The 24,600-nt window shown below is 41.3% G+C and overlaps 2 protein-coding genes across 2 annotated transcripts; both read right to left on the reverse strand.

The window, feature by feature from the left end:
* Nucleotides 1–780: 780 nt before the first annotated feature.
* LOC311506277 (uncharacterized protein) lies at nt 781–12,662 on the reverse strand. The gene is made up of 3 exons (XM_084570172.1): nt 10,836–12,662; nt 8,255–10,107; nt 781–3,549 (listed from the first exon to the last, which is right to left on the reverse strand). Exons 2-3 carry the CDS (start codon nt 9,947–9,949, stop codon nt 1,777–1,779), a joined length of 3,468 nt encoding a protein of 1,155 aa, XP_084426298.1. The 5' UTR covers nt 9,950–10,107; nt 10,836–12,662; the 3' UTR covers nt 781–1,776.
* LOC311503040 (tripartite motif-containing protein 16-like) lies at nt 3,460–20,045 on the reverse strand. The gene is made up of 3 exons (XM_084565540.1): nt 13,002–20,045; nt 12,676–12,829; nt 3,460–4,619 (listed from the first exon to the last, which is right to left on the reverse strand). The coding sequence occupies exon 1, from the start codon at nt 19,887–19,889 to the stop codon at nt 18,219–18,221; it is 1,671 nt and encodes a 556-aa protein (XP_084421666.1). The 5' UTR covers nt 19,890–20,045; the 3' UTR covers nt 3,460–4,619; nt 12,676–12,829; nt 13,002–18,218.
* Nucleotides 20,046–24,600: the final 4,555 nt, after the last annotated feature.

Below are 24,600 nucleotides of genomic sequence, written 5' to 3' on the forward strand. Positions count from 1 at the left end.
TCCATTAATTGTTGCTTCTGTATTCTGATGTATTTCAGGTTAGAGTTTTCCCTGTAATTCACTCAGAGGCAATTAAGGCTCAGGATGGAGACTCTGGGATCAACATGACTTTAATTTTCAGCATCAGTGCTGCTACATGATGATGTACTGTATAAAAAAAGGTTTTAAAAAAAGTATTAACCTGAATATTTGACGGATGATATGATTTGACAGATGGACTGTATAAAGATGGATGTGGAACTGCTCCTTAAAAGTGAAGAAAAAGCAAGTAGAGCTCCCCCTGGTGTCAGGCTGCAGTATAGCATATGGATGCTTTTACCTTCAAGGGCCACAGGATCAAGTTCAAATTTAGGAAGTAGCAGCTTTCTTCAAATAGTCAAAAACTGCCTCAGTTCTGCTCTCATATTAGCTCCACATTTTCTCCACGGGCTTTGTTTGAGATCCTGGAATAATGGACAAATCTTTTGTACCTACTTACTGGACACTCTGTCATTTACCATGTCTGTCTACCTCTGCTACATCTGGTGACTGTGATTTTCATTCATTTTTTCCCATTTGTAGCTCTCATATTTATAAAAAAAAAAAAAAAAACCTTCTACTTCTACTGGTCACTTTATATTTATAGTTCTAACAGGTCACTTTATATTTATATTTCTAACAGGTCACTTTATATTTTTAACATAGTTTATAGTTGTATAAACATTTTATTTCTAGTCACTTTCTATTTTTTATATAGCTTTTGTATTTTATGTTCAATGTTTGTAACTGCTACTGGATGCTTGAATTTTCCTCGGGATTAATAAAGTATCTATCTATCTATCTATCTATCTATCTATCTAAAGACAGGAGACGGTCATTTCTTCATTTGTGACAAACAGCAGCTTTATTCATCATGTGAGGCTTCAGTTTGTTCTCCCATTAAATCAGTAGAGTCTGATAAATGACTCTTGTTCAGTGATTTCATGATTCACAGATTCACGTCATCCACACAATCAGTTAGTTGGACTCAGAATATCAGCTATGTACAATCAAATAATGACTGATGTCCTGATTGATGATGATCATGATCACTACAGTTGACATGAGCTTATCTATTCATTCATTCATTCATTCATTCATTCATCTTCTGTACCCGCTTATTCCTGTTAAGGGTCGCAGTGTTAAGTCTGTTAAGCCTGCTGGAGCCTATCCCAGCTGTCATCGGGGAAGAGGCGGGGTACACCCTAGACAGGTCGCCAGTCTATCGCAGGGCTCATCTGTTCATCCATTTGAACAACAACAACAACAACAACAACATGTGGTCTCCAAACCAATCAATGGAAATGTAATTGTAGATTTCTTTCTTTCCAAAGTCAGAACTAAATCTCTGTGATAAAGGAAGGTCTGCTGATTTCTCTGTTGAGGCCCATGCAGCGGAAGAGAAACAACAACATACAAACACATCAACACAAATGTTGGTGAGATGTTCAGAGCACAGACAAGTTTAGATTTTCATGTGGACAAATGTCAATTTAGCTGAATCAAAGTCATGGTGAGCAGTGAGAGCCTCCGTGGCTAAACAGACACAGGAAGGAGCGCCACCCAAACAAAGTCCAACGTCAACCAAACAACAAACCAAGAGACGTCAAAGTACCGCCCACAAAGTGTGATTGACAGCTGATCTCTGTGCAGTGAAGACATGACACAACAATGAGCTCTCAGCTACAACGATGGAGACCAAATCACCTGGAGACTAAAAGACACATTTTAACCAACTGTCCCTGAAGTGACTTCTGTCTATTTGACTTCAATCAACTCAGCAGAGACCCCGTAATCAAGTAACCTAAGTCCAGCATAGAGAGGCTGAGTGAATGTGGTCTGGACTCTGTGGAGGAGAGTCATGGTTTCAGAGACGCTGTAGAAAGACAGAATACCTGCTCTGTGATCCAGGTACACTCCTACTGTGGAGGAAAGAGGACCTGAGAGGAGAGTTTGGATGTTGTTGTAGTAAAATTCATATCTGTTTGTGAAACAACCTAATGACCAAGATTTGTCATTGAATCCAAATTTACATTCATCTGACCTCCCTGCTCTACTGATATTCTTGTATGTGACTGCTACACCAACTCCTCTTCCTCTCCACTCCACCTCCCAGTAACAACGTCCAGTCAGACTCTCTCTACTCAGGACCTGACACCAAACAGTAAATCTGTCTGGGTGATCAGAATAAGACTGTTGTTGTTTCATTGCTGTTACTTTTCTGTTCCCCTCAGATAATAACAGCTTTGTGTATGCTGTGTTTGGATCCAGTGTGATTTGACATGAATATTTCAAGAATTCATCTCTGGTCTTTGGCTCTGGTTGTGGCAGTAAAACATCCACTTCAGTCACTGTCAGTGAGATGTTTGTCCATGTCTCTCTCAGAGTGTCCTGTAGTTTCTTTCTGAGCTCTGTCACAGCTGCTTTCACGTCATCAAAGTACCTCCGAGGACCAATCTTGATGCTGGATGAGTGTGTAGACTCACTGGGTGGTGGCAGTGAGGGGTAGTTGTGTAGAAACTGCTTGTGATCCTCTGTGTTTAAGAGCTGCTTCAGCTCGGAGCCTTTCTTCTCCAGTTCAGTGATCTGCTGCTCCAGCCTCTCCTGAAGATCTTTGACTCGACTCTCTTCAGTTTCCTGCTGGGATCTGACCAGCTGCTTCACATCAGAGCTACTTTTCTGGATGAGACGGATCATCTCAGTGAAGATCTCCTGACTGTCCTCCACTGTTTTATCAGCAGAGTGAGCGATGGTCTTCAGCTCCTGTCCAAGCAGCTCCACATCTTTCTTTGTCTCCTGGATTGTCTGCTGGATTTTTTCTAGCATCACCTCCACCTCCTTCTGCTTCTCAGTCCTTTCTGCTGCAGCTGAGACTGTGTCGTGGCCTTTATGTTCATCCACAGAGCAGAGATAACAGATACTCTGCTGATCAGTACGACAGAACATCTTCATCACCTCATCATGACGAGAGCAGATGTTCTCCTGGAGCTTCTTGGAGGGCTCCACCAGCTTGTGTTTCTTGAATTGTGCTACGTCATAGTGAGGTTGGAGGTGTTTCTCACAGTAAGAGGCCGGACAGTTTAAACAGGACTTGAAGGCTTTCAGCTTCCTCCCAGTGCAGACATCACAGGCCACATCTTCAGATCCAGCATAGCAGTGATCAGCTGGAGCGGCTTGGAATCCAGTCTTCTTCAGCTGCTCCACTAACTCTGCTAACATGGTGTTTTTGTCCAGGACAGGCCTCAGTGTGAAAGTCTTCCTGCACTGAGGGCAGCTGTGGATTCCCTTCTGGTCTTCTTCATCCCAGTGGCTTTTAATACAGTTCATGCAGTAGCTGTGTCCACAGGGAACAGTCACAGGATCCTTCAGTAGATCCAGACAGATGGAACAAGAGAAGGTTTCTCTGTCCAGCTCAACTCCTTTCTGCTCCATTTCACCTCTCAGTGTCGACGACTGTGTGAGTTTCTGTTTGCTAGAAGTGAAACTAGTCTGAGCTCTGATCTGAACAACATGTGATTCTACAGTGAATGGAGCCTGTCAGCTCTCACACTTCACCACATGCTGGTTACACCCATCTTCAATGTAGAGATCTAAAGGGGAGGGAACAAGGAAACATGAGGAAATATGAGTGGAGCTGCTCCAGGAAGAGGGAGGAGTTATCAGACTCTTGTTCCAGGAAGAGGAGCAGACTACAAAACAAATCAGAATCAAATCCACATCATTCATGGTCATAGACGCCACAGACATGTTACAGTTACACACTAATTCTACTGGATGAGCTTTTAATGCTGATTAATTCAGTCCCCTAAAAAGATCAGTTCCAAGCAGCTTTTATTTTAGTCATTAGAAGTCTATTGGTCAGTCGACTGTTGATTCAGATTCAACTTGAAAACACAGTAACACTCACTGATACTGAAGCTGCAGCTAAAATACTGAAGAAGATCATTACTGGAAGATCTGAAGACTTTAAGGAGACACTAGAGGCTAAATCCATGTTTTTTATCCATGGCTCAAGTCACTTTTCACATTTTGCTCTCTTCTGCTTCTATAACATGTCTTCTATCAGACTGGTGGAAAGAAAACCTTCAAACCACACATTTAGGTGTTTGTTTGAGCACAGTTATGAAAACCAGCACATGTTAACACGTATTTAATGACTCAAATATCAACTGTGGAGCTTTCATGGGGACATCTTGGTTTCCTTTTTCAGTGCAGCAGCCAATAATCTACAAATACACAGCAGCTACTTTACTTCTGTCATGGATCCAAACAAATATGGACGGAGAAGCTCGTGGAAAGAACGTAAATTGCTCTTATTATGCTGACATTTATTAACTAGTGCTGAACAAGCAAGATTTTCCACGTTAACGTTTAAAGGAGCGAATGTGAAAACTTTTGATTTGATCTGATTTCCTGATCTGAATGAATGACCTACCATCAGTCAGGTAAATAATCTACAGTGAATACAAACGGTTAGAGCCTACTTACTTGTTTGGAGCTGCACGGAGGAACTGCTTCACTTCACAACAGGAAAAGAGAAAATGTTTCAGAGGACGAAGTAGCTACAGGTTTGAACTTGGTCCAACAGTTGCATCAGAAATCTAAACACGTGACAAAGAAGGAGGGACTGTGGTTATATCCTGGTCGGCAGTAGTGAAGGGAACTCTTCTATTTTGTCCTAATATGGAAATTATGAATGGTTTGTGTGTTGAAAAGATATTTTATCATTCACTGTTTTCATAAAAGCCTTATTTTTATGCATTCTCTTTTTCTTCTTGCTCTAACATCCTTTTTGATGTAGGGAGGGGGTAAATAAAGGGTACTGTTAGAATCCACTTGTATGAGGCTACACCTATGGAACAACAACGATAGGTGGTACTGTTCTCTCTCTTGTAAAACCGGTACACTTGGTTGTTGATGTGGATTTACTGCTTTATAAGGAATAAATGTGGAATTATTAAAACGTTGTTGTACTTTTTCATTTTCTTCTAAAAACAGATTATAGTGGTTTTATTGGTGGAATAATAAAGTAGTTGAACTAATCTGGATTATTAAACCAGTTTGTTATAATACTGTAAAGCAGTCATTACAAAACTCTGAGCCTGAATCCTGACCCACTTTGATAACTCAGATAAGACAGATTTATGAACCATAACTTAGTCATAAGCATAAAAACCTACAGACTTTATAAACCCTGATTTATGAGCCCTAACTTGAACTGCTAAATGTATCCCTAACCCACATATTAATTCAGTTTCATTTATATAACGTCAATGACGATGTGTCTCAAGACACTTTACAAAACCCGTCCTGTGGCAGGAAAAACTCCCTTTTAACAGGAAGACACCTTGAGCGGAACCTAAAGCTCATATGGAGGAACCCATCTGCTTGAGGCCTGCTGGGTAGAGACAGAAAACAGAGAGAAGAGAGCAGCAGGAGGAACGATATAAACATTCATCTGACTAAAGCATTGATGTAGAATCTGATCGTGATGCAGCATAGCAGTGATCAGCAGGAGCGGCAGCTATATGTTGCATACAACATATAGCTGATGATGTTACATGATAGTTTGATGGAGAGAGGGACACACAGCTGTTAACATGCTACACAGTGATATCATACAATGCATGAGTAACAATAGAGAAGAAATTAGAGGATAAGAGCTCAATGCACCATCCCCCAGCAGCCTAGGCCCATAGCAGCATAACTAAGGGATGGTTTAGTCCAGCTCTATAAGCTTGATCAAAAAAGGACATCCTAGTCTACTTTTTGAAATTCTAGGAACCACAAGTAAACCTGTACTTTGAGAGGAAAGTGATCTGTTGGGATGACCTTGTACAATGAGGTCTTGAAAATACGATGGAGCTAGGCCTTTAAGGGCCTCGTATGCAAGGAGGAAGAGTTTGAGTTCTGTTCCTGATTTGACAGGGAGCCAGTGAAAAGAAGCTAAAACTGGAGTAATATGATCTCTCTTGCTAATTACCGTCAATGCTCTTGTTGCAGCATTGTGAATCAGTTGGAGCTGTTTGGACAGTAATGAATTACAGTAATCCATCCTGGACGACACAAATGCATGAACTAGTTTTTCAGCATCACTCTGAGACAGGACGTTCCAAATTTTGACAATATTACGCAGATGAAAGGAGGCAGTACTGGTTACTTGCTTTATGTGTGAATTAAAAGACATATCCGAGGTTCAAGGTTCAAGGTTCTCCTCGTCAAATATAACACCAAGGTTTTTCATGGTGGCACTGGAGGCCAAGATAATCCCAACCAGAGAAACTGACTAGATAATGAATCTCTGAGACGTTTAGGGCCTTTATGTCTTCAATGCTTGGGAGTTTGACCAGCTGATTAGTTTTGTCTGGTTTCATGGATCAATATAACTGGGTGTCGTCTGCATAGCAATGGATATTTATGCAGTGTTTCCTAATAATATTGCCTAAGGCAAGCATATATAATGGGAAGAGTACCGGTCCTAGCACAGAACCCTGAGGAACTCCATAACTTACTTTTAGATAAGTAGAAGAATCATTGTTGAGAAACTGGAATCTGTCTGGCAGATAGGATTCAAACCAGTCTAATGCGGTTCCTTTAATTTTGATCTCACTTTCAAGTTTCTGTAGTAAAACATTATGATCAATAGATTCAAATGCAGCACTAAGATCTAACAGGATGAGTATAGAGACAAGTCCATTGTCTGAAGCCATGAGGAGCTGTTTCCGTTTTACGATGAACTCTAAAACCTGACTGAAACTCTTCAAACGATTCCTGTTTAAATGGTCACACAACTGATTAGCAACAACTTTTTCTAGAATGTTAGAAATAAAATGAAGGTTGGATTTCGGTCTATAGTTGTCTAAAACATTTGGGTCCAGAAAAGGTTTTTTAAGTAAAGGTTTAATTAAGGCAGTCTTAAAAGACTGAGGCAGACTGTTTTCACTGGTGTTCCTAATGCAGTGGTCACTGTGTGCTTTTAAAATATATAAATGCAGAGGCAATAATATATAAATTCATTTGTGACTGTCTGAGGGAAACACTCGAATGATTGACACTGATCAAGACGACAGGTTTTGATCAGACTGTTAATTATTGATTCCATTTTGCTGCCAAGAATGATTTATGATAAATAATCGTAAATACAGACATTCTTGTCCTGTTGTTATAAGTCTTTAAGTCCTTCAAGAGTTTTATTTTTAGGTTGGAACTTTTAGTTTGTACGTTAAATGCAGATTTCTTTACGAATTTAAATTTAATTCCAGTGACTAAAACTTTCAAACGCACTCTGGAGCAGAAACATGAATGAAATGAGGCATTGTTCTTTTAGTTGTGCAGACTCTGGCTGGGGAGGTTCAGTTCTGTTATCAGTAAATTTACAGAAACAAAGTCCACTGTACAGACTGATATCAGAGGTTAAAGGTCAAAAGTCACTGCAGACTGAAGAGAAGACTTTGTTTGAGATCCTGGAATAAAGACAGGAGACGGTCATTTCTTCATGTGTGACAAACAGAAGCTTTATTCATCAAGTGAGGCTTCAGTTTGTTCTCCCATTAAATCAGTAAAGTCTGATAAATGCCTCTTGTTCAGTGATTTCATGATTCACAGATTCACTTCATCCACACAATCAGTTAGTTGGACTCAGAATATCAGCTATGTACAATCAAATAATGACTGATGTCCTGATTGATGATGATCATGATCACTACAGTAGACATGAGCTTGTCTGTTCATCCATTTCAACAACAACAACAACAACGACAACAACAACATGTGGTCTCCAAACCGATCAATGGAAATGTAATTGTAGATTTCTTTCTTTCCAAAGTCAGAACTAAATCTCTGTGATAAAGGAAGGTCTGCTGATTTCTCTGTTGAGGCCCATGCAGCGGAAGAGAAACAACAACATACAAACACATCAACACAAATGTTGGGGAGACGTTCAGAGCACAGACAAGTTTAGATTTTCACGTGGACAAATGTCATTTTAGCTGAATCAAAGTCATGGTGAGCAGTGAGAGCCTCCGTGGCTAAACAGACACAGGAAGGAGCGCCACCCAAACAAAGTCCAACATCAACCAAACAACAAACCAGGAGACGTCAAAGTACCGCCCACAAAGTGTGATTGACAGCTGATCTCTCAATGAGCTCTCAGCTACAACGATGGAGACCAAATCACCTGGAGACTAAAAGACACATTTTAACCAACTGTCCCTGAAGTGACTTCTGTCTATTTGACTTTAATCAACTCAGCAGAGGATCCATGATAAAGAAGATGAAGTCCAGCATAGAGAGGCTGAGTGAATGTGGTCTGGACTCTGTGGAGGAGAGTCATGGTTTTAGAGACACTGTAGAAAGACAGAATACCTGCTCTGTGATCCAGGTACACTCCTACTCTGGAGGAAACAGGACCTGAGACGGGAGTTTGGACTTTGTTGTAGTAAAATTTATAACTGTCTGGGTAACAACGTAATGACCAAGATATGTCATTGAATCCAAATCTACATTCATCTGACCCCTCTGTTCTGCTGATATTCTTGTATGCGACTGCTACACCAACTCCTCCTAGTATTCCTCCAAATATTTCTCCTAGTCCTCTCCACTCCACCTCCACCTCCCAGTAACAACGTCCAGTCAGACTCTCTCTACTCAGGACCTGCCTCCAACCAGTGAATCTGTCTGGATGATCATAACAAGACTGTTGTCTCATTACTGTTACTTTTCTGTTCCCCTCAGATAATAACAGCTGTGTGTTTGCTGTGTTTGGATCCAGTGTGATTTGACATGAATATTTCAAGAATTCATCTCTGGTCTTTGGCTCTGGTTGTGGCAGTAAAACATCCACTTCAGTCACTGTCAGTGAGATGTTTGTCCATGTCTCTCTCAGAGTGTCCTGTAGTTTCTTTCTGAGCTCTGTCACAGCTGCTTTCACGTCATCAAAGTTCCTCCGAGGACCAATCTTGATGCTGGATGAGTGTGTAGACTCACTGGGTGGTGGCAGTGAGGGGTAGTTGTGTAGAAACTGGTTGTGATTCTCTGTGTTTAAGAGCTGCTTCAGCTCGGAGCCTTTCCTCTCCAGCTCAGTGATCTTCTGCTCCAGCTTCTCCTGAAGATCTTTGACTCGACTCTCTTCAGTTTTCTGCTGGGATCTGACCAGCTGCTTCACATCAGAGCTACTTTTCTGGATGAGACGGATCATCTCAGTGAAGATCTCCTGACTGTCCTCCACTGTTTTATCAGCAGAGTGAGCGATGGCCTTCAGCTCCTGTCCAAGCAGCTCCACATCTTTCTTTGTCTCCTGGATTGTCTGCTGGATTTTTTCTAGCATCACCTCCACCTCCTTCTGCTTCTCAGTCCTTTCTGCTGCAGCTGAGACTGTGTCGTGGCCTTTATGTTCATCCACAGAGCAGAGATAACAGATACTCTGCTGATCAGTACGACAGAACATCTTCATCACCTCATCATGACGAGAACAGATGTTCTCCTGGAGCTTCTTGGAGGGCTCCACCAGCTTGTGTTCCTTTAATGGAGCTGCATCATTGTGAGGTTGGAGGTGTTTCTCACAGTAAGAGGCCGGACAGTTTAAACAGGACTTGAAGGCTTTCAGCTTCCTCCCAGTGCAGACATCACAGGCCACATCTTCAGGTCCAGCATAGCAGTGATCAGCTGGAGCAGCTTGGAGTCCAGTCTTCTTCAGCTGCTCCACTAACTCTGCTAACATGGTGTTTTTCTCCAGGACAGGCCTCGGTGTGAAAGTCTTACTGCACTGAGGGCAGCTGTGGATTCCCTTCTGGTCTTCTTCATCCCAGTGGCTTTTAATACAGTTCATGCAGTAGCTGTGTCCACAGGGAACAGTCACAGGATCCTTCAGTAGATCCAGACAGATGGAACAAGAGAAGGTTTCTCTGTCCAGCTGAACTCCTTTCTGCTCCATTTCACCTCTCAGTGTCGACAACTGTGTGAGTTTCTGCTTGCTTGAAGTGAAACTAGTCTGAGCTCTGATCTGAACAACATGTGATTCTACAGTGAATGGAGCCTGTCAGCTCTCACACTTCACCACATGCTGGTTACACCCATCTTCAATGTAGAGATCTAAAGGGGAGGGAACAAGGAAACATGAGGAAATATGAGTGGAGCTGCTCCAGGAAGAGGGAGGAGTTATCAGACTCTTGTTCCAGGAAGTCTATTGGTCAGTCGACTGTTGATTCAGATTCAACTTGAAAACACAGTAACACTCACTGATACTGAAGCTGCAGCTAAAATACTGAAGAAGATCATTACTGGAAGATCTGAAGACTTTAAGGAGACACTAGAGGCTAAATCCATGTTTTTTATCCATGGCTCAAGTCACTTTTCACATTTTGCTCTCTTCTGCTTCTATAACATGTCTTCTATCAGACTGGTGGAAAGAAAACCTTCAAACCACACATTTAGGTGTTTGTTTGAGCACAGTTATGAAAAGCAACACATGTTAACACGTATTTAATGACTCAAATATCAACTGTGGAGCTTTCATGGGGACATCTTTGTTTCCTTTTTCAGTGCAGCAGCCAATAATCTACAAATACACAGCAGCTACTTTACTTCTGTCATGGATCCAAACAAATATGGACGGAGAAGCTCGTGGAAAGAACGTAAATTGCTCTTATTATCCTGACATTTATTAACTAGTGCTGAACAAGCAAGATTTTCCACGTTAACGTTTAAAGGAGCAAATGTGAAAACTTTTGATTTGATCTGATTTCCTGATCTGAATGAATGACCTACCATCAGTCAGGTAAATAATCTACAGTGAATACAAACGGTTAGAGCCTACTTACTTGTTTGGAGCTGCACGGAGGAACTGCTTCACTTCACAACAGGAAAAGAGAAAATGTTTCAGAGGACGAAGTAGCTGCAGATCTGAACTTGGTTCAACAGTCACATCATAAATCCAAACTCGTGACAAAGAAGGAGGGACTGTGGTTATTTCCTGGTCAGCAGTTGTAAAGTTTTATGGTTTTATGGAGCAGGTTTATTCCACCATCACTCAGTAAAATGTCATTTTATCAGAGTATGGCTCTGACTGCCCTCCAGCTTGAGGCCAGTGACCCTGTGTCCATATATCCAGTATAGTCTCTCCGTCAGTTGGAATGTAGTGCTGCTGTTTGCCGTTTTTCCTCACACTAGTTATCTCTTCTTCGTTTGGACGCGTCTGTTTCTGAGCTCTGTTCCTTCTGGTTCCTGAGTTTTTCTCTACGTCAGTCTGTGTGCTTTTGGTTTTTCAACCGTCCTCCTGCGTCCAGCATTTGGATGTTATTTCCATAACGTAGTATGCTGGAGTTTGTCACTGTGTCGCACAGCTACTGGTCTATAGGTCTAACAGTTAAACCAAATGAATGAGTCAGGAATGAATAAAGGAACCACCAGCAATTTCATTAAATATATGTTCAACTTATCGTACGACAAAATGTTCTCAACACAACCAGTTTTCCTCCTGGATGCTTTTACCTTGAAGGGCCACAGGATCAAGTTCAAATTTAGGAAGCAGCAGCTTTCTTCAAAATGTTTTTTACCATATTTACCATGTGCTGTAACTCACTTCCATAACTGTTGGATTAAGTTAAAATGTAGTTTTTAATTTCCGGAGGGCAGTCAGAGCCACACCCTGATAACATGACATTTTACTGAGTGATGTTGGAATAAACCTGGTTTCGTCTCAGACTGAAACCTAAAACCATAAACAGCCTCAAAGTGTCTCTGATAGAATTTAAAGGGTGAGCAGGATTTAACTTTTAAAGATTACACACAGTTTATTGCCGACTGATTTGAAGCATGTCTGTGTCAAACTGAAACATACGACACTTGTGAGTAACAGCCTCTAGATTTTAACACACGTGAAGGGAATGGAAGTAATTCATTGCCGTTCTATTGTTGAGCAACAAGATTCATAGTTGACCTCGGAAAGAGCAACTTGAGCAATCAAACCAGAAAACAAAGCCTCAGCATCTGTGAGCAGACACTGTGTTCACCAGTAACTCCAGTGGCTTTGTTCCAGTGCAGACAGGTTGGGACTTACTTCCTGTTAAAAATCACTGCAGTTAATATTCTAGATAAGAGAAGATAATCCTTTATTTATCCCACAGGGGGGAAATTTACCCAGCCATAATATTATGACCACCTCCCTATTACTGTCTAGGTCCTCCAAAACAGTTCTGACCATGGACTGTATATAAATACGGACAAAGCATCCCCACTTCCTTGCTTTTGCCAAACGTTTCCAAGGGGGTACGGGCAGCACCATCTTGCGACTTTGGATTAAAAACCATTGCAGTTAATATTCTAGATAAGATAAAAAGATGCTGTTCGACAACACAAACAAGAAAAGATCCACCACAGTCTTTTAACTTCTTCCTAATTTGTAAAAAGTCATTTCTGCAGCACCAACCACCATCCAGCAGCAAATGTTGGGAAAGTTAAGCAGCACTAATATTACTGAACATTATTTTACATTTTGTAATCCACCTGTGTTTCTGTTTCTGAACCATCAGATTTGGCCGACAGCAGCAACGAAGGTAAGCACGGCCACGAGCCTGAATCTGTTTGTTCAGCTTGGCCTAGTCTGGTACGCTAGCATCAGCGTTAGTCTTTAAGCAGAATAAAAAACATAAAACCGATTACCTGTGCTCAGATGACCAGATTCTCCTGGATGTCTGTGACGATAGCCTTGTTCCTGTTTGCTAGAAACGTTTCTGCTGCTGTGAACCAGGAAAACCTTGAAACACTTGTTAATGAGATCTGGAAAAGGTAGGTCAGTTTCCTCTCCTTACGCTTCCTGCAAATAATAACATACAAAGAGGTCAAATAATAAAAAAGAAGGACAGAAAATCAAATCAACAAAGTATTAAAAATGAACATTTTATATATGATTACGTTAAGTTGTTCGGTCAATTCTGATTCCATTAACATAGTCGACTGTGTACATTAATCATTTATAGCGAACTCACTGAAATACTTGGAAATTCTTAATCTCAACCCTAGAGTGTTATTGTAGGCGTAAGAAGACTCATCCTTATAGTGGCTGGAAAGAAACTGTTGTAGAACCGTGAGTGCTGATGCTCTCTGGCCTGTGGAGTCTCAGGTTGTATCTTGAGTCCTTTCACCTGAGCAGAGAGTGAGCTGGATGGTGTTGGTCGCTGAGGATTATCTGGGCCTTTCTCCTGCAGCACTGGGTGTAGAGTGTGTCCATGGAGAACGGGTCAGAGCCGATGATCCTCTCTGCAATCTCGATGACCAGTTGAAGAGCTTTTCTCTCAGCCTTGATGGTGTTTCCAAGCCACACCGTGATGCCACTAGTGAGAATGCTCTCAGTGAGTCCTCTGTAGGCCTGGGTGAGGGGCTGACGTCTGAGCAGTCTGATGAAGTAGCTCTGGTGTTTGTGGCCCAGCTCAGGTCTGTCGACGCGTGAAGACCCAGGAACTTGTTGTAATAAAGCAGTTGAGCTCAGCATCCATGCAGAGGTGGATCGTGTAGACCACATTTGACCTGAGAACGTTGCTTTGATCTTCACTGGGTGTAAACCACATGCTTCTCAACCTCACTTTAAAATGTGCCCTGAAGTTACCAAATATGGTTCCATCCAATGAGGCTCCAATGAATCAGCTAAGTATTAATAGTAATACTAATCTGTTGCCTTTGCAGGTACAAAGAGAACCACATGTTCAGTATGGCAGTAAGCGTCCCAGAGAAAGAGAACACGGACCAGATTTACAACATCAACCAGGAGTTCAGGGCTGTGAGTGATGCCACGGTGAAGGAGGCGTTGACAAAGGGTGAAATTTATAATGAAGGCAGGATCATAGCAGCTAGAGTTAAGAAAATAAACAGAGTTCCTGTTCATGCAGAGTACCGTGTTCTAGAGAAGAGACCTTGATCAACAGAAACCATGACTATGATCACGATCTGTTGCTGTTCTATGTTCTTGGATCCCCATGTTACCACAGATGTACCAATGAAAACCATCCCCAAAACATTCTCCAATATTTAGATCACATTAAGAAGAGGGAGCATTATGCTTTTGTGTTTAGCTACATATACAGGTCATCTAATCCACAATCATCCACTAATGAAGAGCAGCTCAGAGAAGCCCTACAGAAGCTTGGGACTGGTCTCGGCCTCGAAAACATTTTCCGTTGTGTAGAATCAAACAGTGACCACATGCAGTGCAGAAGCTGCTCTGGCAGCAACCAGGTTGCACAGTATTGTGTTTCAGATTCTGATGAAGAGCCTGACTCCAAACAACAAACAACAAACAAAGAGACTGACAACCAAAACCAGCAATCTACTTGATGTGATGGAAATGTTGTCACTAACACAGGAGCTGTCCCGTCACAGATGGGACCTGATTATGGAAACAGAAAAGATTCAAATAGAGGAGAAGATGCATCCTACTTCAAAAGAGGCCTTGATTTATACGATGGATATCCTGAATTCAAACCAGATAGCGGTCCAGTTGGCCCTAGAGTACTCCACAGAGGAGGACTTTGGGGTCATAGAAGAGGCGGGTGACATAGAGGGGGGAGCTGGGCCAGAGGGTAGTTGAGTTCTGGGAAACCTGTGATTCAGGTGAAAAACATCAACTGCTCAAATCCATCTTGTGACTCCTTCTGCATAAAAACAAAGCTGTGCTAGCGGCTCTAAACCAGCATTATAATATACCCCCAATGACAATGCTATGATGTTAACATGCCACGCTAACCATCTTTTAGAGCTTAGAGAGAAGAGCAGCTGAGGCTGGCAGGGATGTCTTGAGTTGTGCATGTCTGTGTCAAAGGTTATGCCTCTTGATAGAATACAATAAACTATCCCGATAGACGAAGGTGTCCTGGTCTGATGAATCTTTTCTTTTACATCTCGTGGATGTCCTGGTGCTTCAGTTGTTTAGGAAACACACGGTACCAGGATGCAAGAAGGATGTGCTCAGTCGGCAAAATCATCACAGTCACAGAGGAGCTGTGAGTTCATCTTAGTTTAGAGTCTTAGCGTGCTAACATTTGCTATTTAGCAGAGAAGTACAGCTGATGCTGACAGGACAAGATATTTCACTGTAAACTACAGCAGTCAACCTGCTGATGGTCTGACTAAATTTACATCATAACAAGTATATGTCTCAAAGGCATGTAGTTTTACTAATATATATATTTATGCAATGACAATTGTTTCTATACAGAATCATTGGTAATTAAATAAAGATAGATAATATGACCACATTTTTTAATCTTTATTTTTTGGTTTAGCTGATGTTTTCCTCTTTCAGACACTTTTAATTTATATTGTTGAATTGAAAATGCACGAATAGCGACTAACACTAACTATCCTGTTGTGTTTCAGATGCCACCAACGCCAACCCCAGCGGCAACCTCCAGCTGTGGAACTGTATAAAGAGATAAAGAGCAGTGAAGCCAGTGGGGAAGTGCAAATAAAATGCAGTTCATGAAGTGACCGCTTGAGGCTGACTTCAAAGGGGAGCAAATCACCATAGACATCATGTTAAAACCTAAAGCCATGACTCATTTAGCTGTCAATATCGTTGGAATTCATTAATACCAGATCTCTCAACTTGGATGTCCACTCTTTGCTCAGTTCTTCTCTTTTTCCAGACACCTTTGCTTTTAAATCCAGCTCCCACGTCTCTCTGTCGCTCTGTGTTTACCTGGCCTGTACCACTACACTTGCTGGATTTGTAGAATCTGCCCTTTTTTTAACACAATGGTATGATCCTAGTCTGTCCTCGTATGTGATTGGCTGCATGGATTGCCCATCAAAATATTTCCCGCCACTGCCTGCGTGGATTCTCAGGAGTCGCTGAAGCTTCGTCTCTCCTCGTCAGGAATCGACTCTTCCCGTTCGCTACAAAGAGTCGACTCGTTCACGAAAGACACATCACTAGTGACTAGTCAGCAGCCTGAAAGAGGAACGTGTCCGTTTAAAAACTGTCTATTTTAAGACCAATAGTAGCTTGAAGCCAACAGAAGCACTAAAAAATGAATTTGGTTTTCTGAAGATAATGTTGTGTACATGGAAATATATGAGGTCCCAACAGTATAATCATACTTTCTGTGCTGACTCTAAAACTCCAAACTGTCCTCCTCCCACCAGACCATTCTCCTCGTCTACTGAGGCTTTCAAAAGTCAACTTCTAAAGCACTTTAACTCAACTGTAGCTCAGCTCAGCTACTGTAAATGTTCATTGTGTCTCTGAGTGTAAATCTCTCTGTTCTGATGGAGTCTGAAGGCTGCCAAAGGCTCAGTCAACTTTCTTTATGTCTTCCTGCAGTCAACGTCACAGCAGGTGAACAAGTGAAATGATGATGATGAAGACCACAAGAGGGCGCCTTCATCCTGCTAACCAGGGATGTAGTGGAGGTTAAAGCTCCTCAACTCACTTTGTCCACAGTTTGACTTCATCACATGTTATCAGGGAGATCAAATCACATTTAGAAGCTGTGAAATGATCTGGTGCGTTCAAGTCCCGTGGGATAAAAGGCCACTTTCAGAAAAAATCCACTGGTGTCCGTATCTGTCTGGACACTGTTTCTGTTGTTTTACCTGTTGATCAGAACATATTCAAGTTACAGTTCTATAATGAATCTGGGATTAAAGTGCAGACTCTCAGCTTTAATTTGAGGATATTCACATACAAACTGGAGGAATTACAACCCCAGTTTCACTGGCGCTCCTTCTTTAAACACATCTTCTGACTTTGCAGCAACAATTTCCAAATCAAGTAACACACTGGGAGATAAGTCAGTCATTTTATCTGCTTAACTGATGAAGAAGTAATGAAGGAATATCTCACATCCGTCCATGAAAGAGCTTTTGAGTCCCTGCTGAAAATCAAGGAATATGTATAAAATGGTTGTAATTCCAACACCTTTCCTCCACTTGAGCAAAGCCCCTAACCTCCCAAACTGCTCCCTGGTGGCAGCTCATTGTTCTGAGTGTGCAAATCATTTCATATGATGCACATGACCACTTATTTGTCAGGATGCTTTTCAGAGCTAACACTGGTCTGACAGTTCAGTCAGATGTCCCATAAATCATCATCAAGTCCACGTCTTCACCATATCTACTACCTTCAGTTGCTGAGGACTAAACGTGTTCACCGTCAAACTTCACCCACTTCATTTGGAATCTTTCCAGCGTTTTTAAGTCTGGCGTAATGAAACCTGTTTATCGACCGAGATCCCAAACTAAATCTGGGTTGTAAAAAGCACCAAGTGACAGAAAGTCTGCTCATTTCTCTGTGACCGAGCTGTTTCAGTGAAGAGAGTTGACTGACTGACAAACGTTCTTCTGCTCTAGACATGAACTCTGTACTTTGTGGTGTTTCAGGAGGAAAACTGCCTCAGTTCTACTCTCATATTAGCTCCACATTTTCTCCACGGGCTTTGTTTGAGATCCTGGAATAAAGACAGGAGACGGTCATTTCTTCATGTGTGACAAACAGCAGCTTTATTCATCATGTGAAGCTTCAGTTTGTTCTCCCATTAAATTAGTAAAGTCTGATAAATGACTCTTGTTCAGTGATTTCATGATTCACAGATTCACTTCATCCACACAATCAGTTAGTTGGACTCAGAATATCAGCTATGTACAATCAGATAATGACTGATGTCCTGATTGATGATGATCATGATCACTACAGTTGACATGAGCTCGTCTGTTCATCCATTTCAACAACAACAACAACAACATGTGGTCTCCAACCCAATCAATGGAAATGTAATTGTAGATTTCATTCTTTCCAAAGTCAGAACTAAATCTCTGTGATAAAGGAAGGTCTGCTGATTTCTCTGTTGAGGCCCATGCAGCGGAAGAGAAACAACAACATACAAACACATCAACATAAATGTTGGTGAGACGTTCAGAGAACAGACAAGTTTAGATTTTCATGTGGACAAATGTCAATTTAGCTGAATCAAAGTCATGGTGAGCAGTGAGAGCCTCCATGGCTAAACAGACACAGGAAGGAGCGCCACCCAAACAAAGTCCAACGTCAACCAGGAGACGTCAAAGTACCGCCCACAAAGTGTGATTGACAGCTGATCTCTGTGCAGTGAAGACATGACACAACAATGAGCTCTCAGCTACAACGATGGAGACCAAATCACCTGGAGACTAAAAGACACATTTTAACCAACTGTCCCTGAAGTGACTTCTGTCTATTTGACTTTAATCAACTCAGCAGAGGATCCATGTAAAAGAAGATGAAGTCCAGCATAGAGAGGCTGAGTGAATGTGGTCTGGACTCGATGGAGGAGAGTCATGGTTTCAGAGACGCTGTAGAAAGACAGAATACCTGCTCTGTGATCCAGGTACACTCCTACTCTGGAGGAAACAGGACCTGAGACGGGAGTTTGGATGTTGTTGTAGTAAAATTCATATCTGTCTGTGTAACAACGTAATGACCAAGATTTGTCATTGAATCCAAATCTACATTCGTCTGACTTCCCGGCTCTGCTGATATTCTTGTATGCGACTGCTACACCAACTCCTCCTCCTCTCAACTCCACCTCCCAGTAACAACGTCCAGTCAGACTCTCTCTACTCAGGACCTGATACCAATCAGTGAATCTGTCTGGATCATCAAGATAAAACTGTTGTTTCATTAATGTTACTTTTCTGTTCCTCTCAGATAATAACAGCTGTGTGTATGCTGTGTTTGCATCCAGTGTGATTTGACATGAATATTTCAAGAATTCATCTCTGGTCTTTGGCTCTGGTTGTGGCAGTAAAACATCCACTTCAGTCACTGTCAGTGAGATGTTTGTCCATGTCTCTCTCAGAGTGTCCTGTAGTTTCTTTCTGAGCTCTGTCACAGCTGCTTTCACGTCATCAAAGTACCTCCGAGGACCAATCTTGATGCTGGATGAGTGTGTAGACTCACTGGGTGGTGGCAGTGAGGGGTAGTTGTGTAGAAACTGGTTGTGATCCTCTGTGTTTAAGAGCTGCTTCAGCTCGGAGCCTTTCCTCTCCAGCTCAGTGATCGTCTGCTCCAGCTTCTCCTGAAGATCTTTGGCTCGACTCTCTTCAGTTTCCTGCTGGGATCTGACCAGCTGCTTCACATCAGAGCTACTTTTCTGGATGAGACGGATCATCTCAGCGAAGATCTCCTGACTGTCCTCCACTGTTTTATCAGCAGAGTGAGCGATGGCCTTCAGCTCCTGTCCAAGCAGCTCCACATCTTTCTTTGTCTCCTGGATTGTCTGCTGGATTTTTTCTAGCATCACCTCCACCTCCTTCTGCTTCTCAGTCCTTTCTGCTGCAGCTGAGACTGTGTCGTGGCCTTTATGTTCATCCACAGAGCAGAGATAACAGATACTCTGCTGATCAGTACGACAGAACATCTTCATCACCTCATCATGACGAGAGCAGATGTTCTCCTGGAGCTTCTTGGAGGGCTCCACCAGCTTGTGTTTCTTGAATGGAGCTGCATCATAGTGAGGTTGGAGGTGTTTCTCACAGTAAGAGGCCAGACAGTTTAAGCAGGACTTGAAGGCTTTCAGCTTCCTCCCAGTGCAGGCATCACAGGCCACATCTTCAGGTCCAGCATAGCAGTGATCAGCTGGAGCAGCTTGGAGTCCAGTCTTCTTCAGCTGCTCCACTAACTCTGCTAACATGGTGCTTTTGTCCAGGACAGGCCTCGGTGTGAAAGTCTTCCTGCACTGAGGGCAGCTGTGGATTCCCTTCTGGTCTTCTTCATCCCAGTGGCTTTTAATACAGTTCATGCAGTAGCTGTGTCCACAGGGAACAGTCACAGGCTCCTTCAGTAGATCCAGACAGATGGAACAAGAGAAGGTTTCTCTGTCCAGCTCAACTCCTTTCTGCTCCATTTCACCTCTCAGTGTCGATGACTGTGTGAGTTTCTGTTTGCTAGAAATGAAACTAGTCTGAGCTCTGATCTGAACAACATGTGATTCTACGGTGAATGGAGCCTGTCAGCTCTCACACTTCACCACATGCTGGTTACACCCATCTTCAGTGTAGAGATCTAAAGGGGAGGGAACAAGGAAACATGAGGAAATATGAGTGGAGCTGCTCCAGGAAGAGGGAGGAGTTATCAGACTCTTGTTCCAGGAAGAGGAGCAGACTACAAAACAAATCAGAATCAAATCCACATCATTCATGGTCATAGACGCCACAGACATGTTACAGTTACACACTAATTCTACTGGATGAGCTTTTAATGCTGATTAATTCAGTCCCCTAAAAAGATCACTTCTAAGCAGCTTTTATTTTAGTCATTAGAAGTCTATTGGTCAGTCGACTGTTGATTCAGATTCAACTTGAAAACACAGTAACACTCACTGATACTGAAGCTGCAGCTAAAATACTGAAGAAGATCATTACTGGAAGATCTGAAGACTTTAAGGAGACACTAGAGGCTAAATCCATGTTTTTTTATCCATGGCTCAAGTCACTTTTCACATGTTGCTCTCTTCTGCTTCTATAACATGTCTTCTTTCAAACTGGTGAAAAGAAAACCTTCAAACCACACATTTAGGTGTTTGTTTGAGCACAGTTATGAAAACCAGCACATGTTAACACGTATTTAATGACTCAAATATCAACTGTGGAGCTTTCATGGGGACATCTTTGTTTCCTTTTTCAGTGCAGCAGCCAATAATCTACAAATACACAGCAGCTACTTTACTTCTGTCATGGATCCAAACAAATATGGACGGAGAAGTTCGTGGAAAGAATGTAAATTGCTCTTATTATCCTGACATTTATTAACTAGTGCTGAACAAGCAAGATTTTAGTTAAGTTTAAGTTAACATTTAAAGGAGCGAACGTGAAAACTTTTGATTTGATCTGATTTCCTGATCTGAATGAATGACCTACCATCAGTCAGGTAAATAATCTACAGTGAATACAAACGGTTAGAGCCTACTTACTTGTTTGGAGCTGCACGGAGGAACTGCTTCACTTCACAACAGGAAAAGAGAAAATGTTTCAGAGGAGGAAGTAGCTGCAGGTTTGAACTTGGTCCAACAGTTGCATCAGAAATCTAAACACGTGACAAAGAAGGAGGGACTGTGGTTATTTCCTGGTCGGCAGTAGTGAAGGGAACTCTTCTATTTTTTCTTAATACGGAAATTATGAATGGTTTGTGAGTTGAAAAGATATTTTATCATTCACTGTTTTCATAAAAGCCTTATTTTTATGCATTCTCTTTTTCTTTTTGCTCCAACATCCTTTTTGATGTAGGGAGGGGGTAAATAAAGGGTACTGTTAGAATCCACTTGTATGAGGCTACACCTATGGAACAACAACGATAGGTGGTACTGTTCTCTCTCTTGTAAAACCGGTACACTTGGTTGTTGTTGATGTGGATTTACTGCTTTATAAGGAATAAATGTGGAATTATTAAAACGTTGTTGTACTTTTTCATTTTCTTATAAAAACAGATTATAGTAATAAAATAGTTGAACTAATCTAGATTATTAAACCAGTTTGTTATAATACTGTAAAGCAGTCATTACATAACCCTGAGCCTGAATCCTGACCCACTTTGATAACTCAGATAAGACAGATTTATGAACCATAACTTAGTCATAAGCATAAAAATCTATAGAATTTATAAACCCAGATTTTTGAGTGCTAACTTGAACTGCTAAATGTATCCCTAACCCACATATTAATTCAGTTTCATTTATATAACGTCAATGACGATGCAAATTGTCTCAAGACACTTTATAAAACCCGTCCTGTGGCAGGAAAAACTTCCTTTTAACAGGAAGAAACCTTGAGTAGAACCATAAGCTCATATGGAGGAACCCATCTGCTTGAGGCCTGCTTGGTAGATAAAGCAAACGAGAGAGAAGAGAACAGCGGGAAGAACGAGAAAACCATCCATCTGACTAAAGCATTGATGTAGAATCTGATCGTGATGCAAATACAACACATAGCTGATGATGTTACATGATAGTTTGATGAAGAGAGGGACACACAGCTGTTAACATGCTACATAGTGATATCACACAATGCATGAGTAACAATAGAGAAGAAATGAGAGGATAAGAGCTCAATGCACCATCCCCCAGCAGCCTAGGCCTATACCAGCATTACTAAGAGATGGTTCAGTCCAGCTCTAACTATAAGCTTGATCAAAAAAGAACATCCTATTCTATATAGGAACCACAAGTAAACCTGTACTTTGAGATGAAAGTGATCTGTTGGGATGACCTTGTACAATGAGGTCTTGAAGATACGATGGAGTTAGGCCTTTAAGGGCCTCGTATGTAAAGAGGAAGATTTTAAGTTCTGTTCTGGATTTGACAGGGAGCCAATGAAGAGAAGCTGAAACTGGAGTAATATGATCTCTCTTGCTAATTCCTGTCAATGCTCTTGTTGCAGCATTTTGAATCAACTGGAGGCTTTTAAAAGAGATATGTGGACAGTAATGAATTACAGTAATCCAGTCTGGACGACACAAATGCATGAACTAGTTTTTCAGCATCACTCTGAGACAGGACATTCCTAATTTTGACGATATTACGCAGGTGAAAGAAGGCAGTCCTGGTCACTTGCTTTAAGTGCGAATTTAAAGGACATATCCTCGTCAAATATAACATGAAGGTTATTCACAGTGGTACTGGAGGCTAAGGTAATGCCATCCAAAGAAACCACGTGATTAGATAATGAATCTCTGAGATGCTTAGGACCAAATATAATGACTTCTGTTTTGTCTGAGTTTCAGAATAGGAAATTACAGGTCATCCAAGCCTTTATATCTTTAATGCTTGGAGTTTAACCAGCTGATTAGTTTCATCTGGTTTCATGGATCAATATAGCTGGGTGTCGTCTGCATAGCAATGGCAGTTTATGCCATGTTTCCTAATAATATTGCCTAAGGGAAGCATATATAATGTATAGAGTACTGGTCCTAGCACAGAACCCTGAGGAACTCCATAACTTACTTTTAGATAAGTGGAAGAATCATTGTTGACAAACTGGACTCTGTCTGACAGATAGGATTCAAAACAGTCTAATGCAGTTCCTTTAATCTTGATCACACTTTCAAGTCTCTGTAGTAAAACATTATGATCAATAGTGTCAAATGCAGCACTAAGATCTAACAGGACAAGTACAGAGACAAGTCCATTGTCTGAAGCCATGAGGAGATCATTGGTAACTTTAACCAGAGCTGTTTCTGTTTTACGATGAACTCTAAAACCTGACTGAAACTCTTCAAACTATTCCTGTTTAAATGGTCACACAACTGATTAGCAACAACTTTTTCTAGAATATTAGAAATAAAATGAAGGTTGGATTTCGGTCTATGTTTGTCTAAAACATTTGGGTCCAGAAAGGGTTTTTTAAGTTAATTAACGTAATCTTAAAAGGCTGAGGAAAACTGTTTTCACTGGTGTACCTAATGAAGTGGACACTGTGTGCTTTTAAAATATATGAATACAGAAGCAATAATATATAAATTAATTTGTGACTGTCTGAGGGAAACACTCAAATGAATGATTAACACTGATCAGGACGACTGGCTTTGATCAGACTGTTAATTATTGATTCCATTTTATTGCCAAGAATGATTTATGATAAATAAAGTCGTAAATACAGACATTTACTTGTCCTGTTGTTATAAGATGACAGTCTTCAAGAGTTTTATTTTTAGGTTTGAACTTCTTCACTTTCTTTAAGAATTTAATTTTATTCCAGTGACTAAAACTTTCAGACGGACTCTGGAGCAGAAACATGAATGAAATGTTGTTGTTGTGCAGACTCTGGCTGGGGTGGTTCAGTTCCGTTATCAGTCCATTTACAGAAACAAAGTCCACTGTACTGACTGATATCAGAGGTTAAAGGTCAAAGGTCACTGCAGGCTGAAGAGAAGAATTTGCTGATGCTGCAAAAACAAAACGACTAACGAGTGACAGAAGGTTTCTGAGACAGGAAAGAGGAATTTAGAAAAACGTGACAAGGACAGGAAGACTGATTTCACAACAGTCTGGAGAGATTTGCTGAGGAAGAGAAACACATTTTGCAGATTTAAAGTGTTTATTCATCAAACTGAGGATTTTACCAAGAGACTGAAGCTGAGAAGCAACGACAGAGACGACAACGGCGTCTGTCGCACAAAAACTGAAGGTAAAACCTGCAGCTCATTTGTTTTCTGTTATCTAGTTTGTGTTTTTTAACCCTTCTGTGTGGCTGGTTATTTCATCTGATCAGTCTGATCGCTGCTGCTTAAAACCTTATCTCTGACCTTTCATCACGTCTGAGTTTCACAAATTAAAAAAAACAATTAAAAATTAAAAAAAACAAAGCTTGGTCGAATTACTTTCTGGATTTCCATATGTCTCTCTGTGCAATGACAGCAGATGATGCATTCAGGGACACTCCAAACCAACAGGTCCACAGGTTCTCAGATTTCCAACTGTTCTTAAATGTATCAGTGAAGAGCCTTGGCCCCCCATGTATAAGATCTGGGGGCGTTGCCGGGGTAACAGACCTTTCTGCAGTCCTTGCTAAAAAAAAAAGTCTTACTTGTAACCTTGATCTCTGTCTGCTCTCGTTTAGATCAGA

This window comes from Chelon labrosus, assembly GCF_963514085.1.
Source record: "Chelon labrosus genome assembly, chromosome: 2".
Lineage (NCBI taxonomy): Eukaryota > Metazoa > Chordata > Actinopteri > Mugiliformes > Mugilidae > Chelon > Chelon labrosus.

Excerpts from the sequence above, each read along its gene's own strand:
- LOC311503040 (XM_084565540.1), bottom strand. The coding sequence starts at position 19,889 with ATGGAGCAGAAAGGAGTTGAGCTGGACAGAGAAACCTTCTCTTGTTCC.
- LOC311506277 (XM_084570172.1), bottom strand. The coding sequence starts at position 9,949 with ATGGAGCAGAAAGGAGTTCAGCTGGACAGAGAAACCTTCTCTTGTTCC. Across the intron at positions 3,550-8,254 it reads CCTCTGCTGAGTTGATTAAA|CCATTCACTGTAGAATCACA; the intron begins GTCAAATAGACA and ends AGCTGACAGGCT.